At 50.8% G+C, this 6,000-nt stretch overlaps 1 protein-coding gene across 5 annotated transcripts in view; it reads right to left on the reverse strand.

Annotated features, from left to right (window-relative positions):
* Positions 1 to 5,437, reverse strand: part of LOC132816388 (protocadherin-9) — a 734,589-nt gene extending 729,152 nt beyond the window's left edge. Inside the window, exon 1 of one of the 5 annotated variants that reach the window (XM_060825877.1) lies at positions 1,496 to 5,435. In XM_060825877.1, coding sequence (XP_060681860.1) covers positions 1,496 to 4,531 — 3,036 coding nt within the window. In that variant the 5' untranslated portion in view covers positions 4,532 to 5,435. Of the gene's footprint in view, positions 1 to 1,495 lie in introns of all 5 variants that reach the window. The other 4 variants (XM_060825878.1, XM_060825876.1, XM_060825879.1 and 1 more) reach the window with 4 other exon arrangements.
* Positions 5,438 to 6,000: the final 563 nt, after the last annotated feature.

The following is a 6,000-nucleotide window of genomic DNA, read 5'->3' on the forward strand; positions in this document are numbered from 1 at the left end:
AACACAAGCACATTGCAATTTCTTTGTTTCTGTTGACCAAATTAACTACTTCTGTTACAAGTTTTCCAACTACTTACATTTATTTTGTTTAGCAGAAATCTGTGCTATGTATTCAGAAATCTTTTGACAGAGACCAAACAATTGAAATGCTTGAACTCAATGACGGAACTGAAAAAATCTCTGCACTGACTTTCACATTTCAGTGCAAACACCTGTCTTTTGTGAATACAAACACTCCACCAAAAGAAGAAAAGTAAGTGTTTCAATGAAATTTTTGGCTTTATGGCTGTGTTATCAGAGAAATGATTCTGGGATATATCAGTGCATTTTGTACATGAATACAGACTCTCACTCACTCTCTTTTCCCCATCACAATCTAGCTATTTTTTCTTAGATGTTATGTCTATGAACCTTACACCACACAACAGAAACTGAACACGTAATATGCGTGTTTTGGCTACAAGATAATAAACACATTCAGTGTGACTGAGCCAAATTGTATCAATATTTACTACTTAAAGATGATCAATCATTGACATAAGGTAATAGCATTATATTGGACCACAATCAGACCTAGAATATATTGCACATTCTTGCATTTTCAATTGATTTTGAAAATCAATTGTTAATTTTTTTTCTTAATCTTGCTTACTTCATATTGTATGGCTGTAGATGAAATAACCCATAGCACGGCAGGAAGAAACAGCAGTGCATGGGCTCCTCATATGATCGAAACATCTCTATAACTACAAATAAAATAACTGTACTGGTAAACTCAATGCTCAATGCATGGTACAGTGCAACAAACGATATGAAATAATTCAGAAAAGAGTCAATGTGCGCCGAAAGTGTAGCATTCCCCTTTATTCACTCAACTTACAGTAACTGACAAAATAATTAGATGTGGTTTTCTAATTGAGAAGTATTTATCTGCAATGCTTCACTTCTTGCACTCGGTTATTGTTTTCCTGGGTCATTACGTATGTTTCAAAGTTCATCGCTAAACAAAACTACAGGTGTACTAATGTTCATCTGCAGATAATCATCAAACTACAACTGTCTGGTGCTTTCCAGTATAATCATTACTAGGCAACAGCTTTTCTTTCTTGCACCTTCCCCCACCATCTAGACTGCAGTTGGGCAGCTTGCCACTCACGAGCAGAAAGTGCTCCAGTGCCATCTACAGGCCACACTTTGTTTTCCTAATTTTCGGTACAATCAAATCATTTCAAATCGGCTTAATTTAGATCTTTATTAGTGAGAAATTAATAGGCCTACACAAACAGATATTTTGCATGACAACATAATAACTTTGTTGATTTTCTAACCATTCTATAGTTTGGGTACTTGTGATAATTCTTTTCGGGAAAGTTGAATTTGAAATAGAACCACTTCTACAGATTTCTTCAGATCACTGCTGTGTTTTGCCCTTGTTTGTACTGGGAAATATACAATTAGAAGAGCTAGTGATAGACTAGTAAAAGCGTTCAGTTACCTGTCTGGTGTGCAATGGGCCCTTTGTCTTGAAGCCTCCTTGGGAGCTACACTCCGAGGCACTGAAGTGGTCTGAACTAGTGGAAGAGCGCTTCGACAGGGTGTCACAACCCCCAACGAAGGTGTTGTCCAAAGGGAGCTCCTGAATCACGTGATGCTTTTTCGCAGAAATAGGGGTGTCTGGCTTCAGATGAAAAGAGGGCTGCGGAGAGCCAGATTTGTAATGCCTTGCTAGGTCTGGGCTGTTGGGCTTAAATGTAGTTGGTGGTGTGCTGCCCCAGTCAAACCGTCCTATCGTCTGCTCTTCCAGCTCAGCTGGAAGGGTAATGGTTCCATTGATGGGCTCATGGGCAGGATCATCAGGTTTGGATTCCTCGATGGTAACAAAGTTTAGAAGAGAACTCTTCGGAGATTTTCTTTTCTTCCTTTTCTTCTTTTTGTTCTGCTTACACTCCTGATTAGGAGACATCCATTCAGCACCCTGTTTGTTCCTTTGCGTAGCCTTGAACCTTGAGGACTGCCGGCACCGCACCAATATTGTAACAAAGATGACCACTATCACCACCATGGCTCCCGCCACTATGGCGATCATTATGGTAAGGTAATCCTCATTTTGCCAGGGCTGGGTGCCATCTCCAATGTTCTTATCTAGTGGAGTCTCCATTGTCCTCCGTATTAACTCATAGACGTAACTAGCATTGTTTACAGTGTCATTTACATACAAGTAGACGAGCACAAGGGTGTGCAAGGGTTTCGGATAGCCTAGATCGCTGATGTTCACAACCAAACGGTGCAAGCCCTGGTCGATAGCAGTTGGTTTCTCCTCCAAAGTAATATTACCAGTCATAGGGTCAATTCGAAACAAACCCTTGTTATTTCCGCTTACAATGCTGTATTTGAGCTCAGCATTCATACCTGTATCAACATCCACAGCAAATACTTCTGCCACCACGGAACCAGGTATAGCAGACAGGGGTACTAGTTTGAATGAAGAGTTGGAGGGTGGATAGATTACAACAGGACTGTTATCATTGACATCGATGACATTGATTGTGACTTTAGCAATGGAAGTGCGGACTGGTCTCCCCCTGTCTACAGCTTTAACTTCAAAAGTGTAGGAGCTTTGCTGCTCTCTGTCAAAAGAGACGTTGGACCTTATCACACCACTCAGTGGGTCTAGAATGAAATTCGCATTGTCTCCGACGACAGAAGCCATCACCTCTGCGTTGGCCCCTGCATCCAGGTCGGTGACAGTAATCACTCCCACAGTGCTGTACTTTGGTAAGTTCTCAGACACAAAGAACTGGAAGTGGTTATGAGTGAACTTGGGGTTATTGTCGTTCTCGTCCAGCACCGTGACGATCACGGCAGCTTGGCTCTGCAGCGGGGGGTTGCCGCTGTCCCTGGCGGTCACCGTGAAAATGTAACGCTCCTGCTCCTCCCGGTCGAAGACCCGTGAGGCGGTGAGGACGCCCGTCTTGCGGTCCAGGTCGAAGAAGGAGGCGTTGGGCCCCAGCTGGTAGACGATCTCGGCGTTCTTGCCGCTGTCCTCGTCCGTGGCGCTGATGGTGGTCAGGTAGAGGCCGCGGTGGTTGTTCTCGGGCACCGCCAGCTCGATGACGGGCTGGCTGAAGACCGGCGGGTTGTCGTTCTCGTCCTCCAGCCTCACCCGGACCAGGGCGCTCTGGTTCAGGCTGGGTTTGCCCGCGTCCGACGCCACGATCCTGAAGGCATACTGGTTGGTGCCCTCGTAGTCCAGGAAGGAGGAGGTCTCCAGCAGGTACTGGTTGTCGTAGACTGCCTTGAGGTGGAAGGGGACCTCCTTCTCGATGTAGCAGACCACCTTGCCGTTGACGTCGGTGTCCCGGTCGGAGACGGTGATGAGGGCGATCTTGGTGTTGACCGGGTCCTTCTCGGACAGGGGCACGGTGCCGTTCACCGGGCTGATGATGTAGCGGATGTCGATGGCGGGCGGGTTGTCGTTGACATCGGTGACATTGACGGTGACGGTAGCGCGGGCGGGGCTGGAGCTGCCGTCGGTGGCCAGCACGGTCATCTTGTGCAGCGAGACGTCCTCCCGGTCGAGCGGGCGCTGCACGGTGATGAGCCCCAGGCTCGGGTCCAGCGCGAAGGAGCGCCGCACCGCCGCCGGGGTCTGCGCGCTGAACAGGTACCGCAGCTCGGCGTTGGAGCCCACGTCCGCGTCGGTGGCGTGCAGCTGGATGACCGAGGTGCCCGGCGGCGAGTCCTCGGGCAACTGCACCTCCAGCTGGCTCTCCCGGAACACCGGGCGGTTGTCGTTGACATCGCTGACGGTCACCTGCAGGATGGCGGTGCTGGACTTGGCGGGCACCCCGCCGTCCTCCACCTTGATCTTCATCACGTAGGTGTCCTTTTGCTCCCGGTCCAAGCCCCGCTGCACCACCAGCTGCGGCCACTTCTCGCCCTCGGGGCTCTCCACCACGTCCAGGCCGAGGACGCTCTGCCCGTCCAGCAGCTGGTAGCGCTGCACCCCGTTGGCGCCGGCGTCCGGGTCGCTGGCGGACGGCACCGGGAAGCGGCTGTTGGGCAGCGTGTTCTCCGGGATGGAGATGTTGATCACCGGCGAGGGGAACATGGGCGCGTTGTCGTTCACGTCGCGCACCACCAGCTTCACCTTGACCAGCCTGAAGTGGTCGTTGGGCAGGATCACCACCTCGATCTCGAAGGAGCACTCGCCCGGCTCACCCTCGCCGCCTCCTCCTCCTCCTCCCGGGCACAGCTTCTCCCGGTCCACCCGCTGCGAGCCGGTGTAGATGTCCCCGGTGCCGCTGGAGACCCGCAGCAGCGGCACCTCGCCCGCCTTGGACACCAGGCGGTAGATGAGGTCCGCTCCCCCGCCAGCCGAGATGTTCAGGTCCCGCGGGATGCTGCCGATCAGGATGTTCTCCGGCAGCTCCTCCTGGATGGTGTAGACCAGCTCCTGAGCCAGGGCAGAGTCCACCGTCAGGCAGGCGAACAGGGCGAACAGCAGGTAGAAATCCCGCAGCTCCATCATTGCGCCGGCAACAAACAAGGGGCAACACTTGGGTCACACACAATCCATACAAAAAGAAAGACACACACAAAAAAAAACAACCCCCTCTTATCCCTCTCTCTCTAGCGTTGCTGGAAAACAAAATTTCACTCTATAACAATCCATCGATGCTGCAAGTTACTTTGCTTTTTTTAAAAAAAAATTCTTCATGGAGAAGTAAGACCAGGCATCGCAGATTGTGTCTTTTTTTTTCCTTCTTCTCTTCCCAACCCCACCAACCTCCCCCACCCTCTCTCTCTCTCTCTGTGCCCTTCGCCTGCTCGGTGCAATATTTACAACGCACGGTGCACAAAACTGTCGGAGGACGCATGCAGTTCCCGGCCGGAGAAAGCAGCCTGCAGAATCTCCTCGGTACGGTTCAACCGCGTGAAAACCATCATCGTGCAATAAAACGGAGAAGGGGGGGGGGGGGGGGGGTTTAAAAGCGTAATCTCAGCAAACCGAGCCGGCCGTAGTTTGCGAATATCCCACTGTTGCGACAGTTTGCACGGCGAGAGAAGTTGAGAGGGTACAGCAGACAGTAGATGGAACTGCAGGAGCTTCGCATTTTTTTTTGCCCCCCTCCTCGCCGCTTTAAATCCAGTTTTCTTTAAATGCTGGCTCTTCCTCTGCACCAATTGCCATTCCACGTTTTTTTTGGAGGGGGGGTGGTGGTCTAAAGATGCAACGAAGTTAATAAAAAAAACGATGGAGCTGTAAGAGGATGCAGCAAGCAACACGAATTTGAATCACCTGTTCTCTTCCTACATTCCCTAAATCCTCCGTTCCTTTTCTCTCTCTCACTCTCTCTCTCGTAGACACACATCCACGTCTCTCCACTGAATCTTCTCCCTAACTCTCGATCAGCCCAAGTGAGTATAGTCCTCCAGGTCCCGCCCCCGGACCCTGCGCCCATTCGCTGCCCGCTGCCTGTCACTGGGGGCCGGGGATCCAACCCATTGGCCTCGGGAGCTGTCCATCATCCCCTTCAGCCTTGAAAGTTGTGCAGAATTCCTGATCAGCTGCAAGGCTGACGTCACCCACCGCCAGCAAGTGACTGGTGAGGGGCAGGATTTTAATCCCAGGCTCAGACAGACAGAGACACACACACACACACACATTGACTAACTCAATGCCAGCCTCTCCTCCTCCTGCTGCTGCTGCGCCCCTCGTTGCAGGTGGATTAAGTGCACACTGAAGAATTCACCTGAACACATGGCCCTCTGCAGACACCCACCCAAAACCTGCCATTTGAGCAACTCCGTCCTTTAACCCACGCGGTTAGCAGATTGCACAGCCCGGGTGTGCATCTGAGGAGGGACTGGCTTCACAAGGGAGGTGTAGGCTGAGGTCTGGAGGGAATGTCTCGCGTAGAAAGCAGAGTTGTGTCGAAACAATCTATTTCTGTGCTGCAAATGAGATGCAATCGATGCTCCGTCGCCCCGTTTTTA

The sequence above is a fragment of the Hemiscyllium ocellatum genome, chromosome 6, assembly GCF_020745735.1.
Source record: "Hemiscyllium ocellatum isolate sHemOce1 chromosome 6, sHemOce1.pat.X.cur, whole genome shotgun sequence".
In the NCBI taxonomy this organism is placed as follows: Eukaryota; Metazoa; Chordata; class Chondrichthyes; order Orectolobiformes; family Hemiscylliidae; genus Hemiscyllium; species Hemiscyllium ocellatum.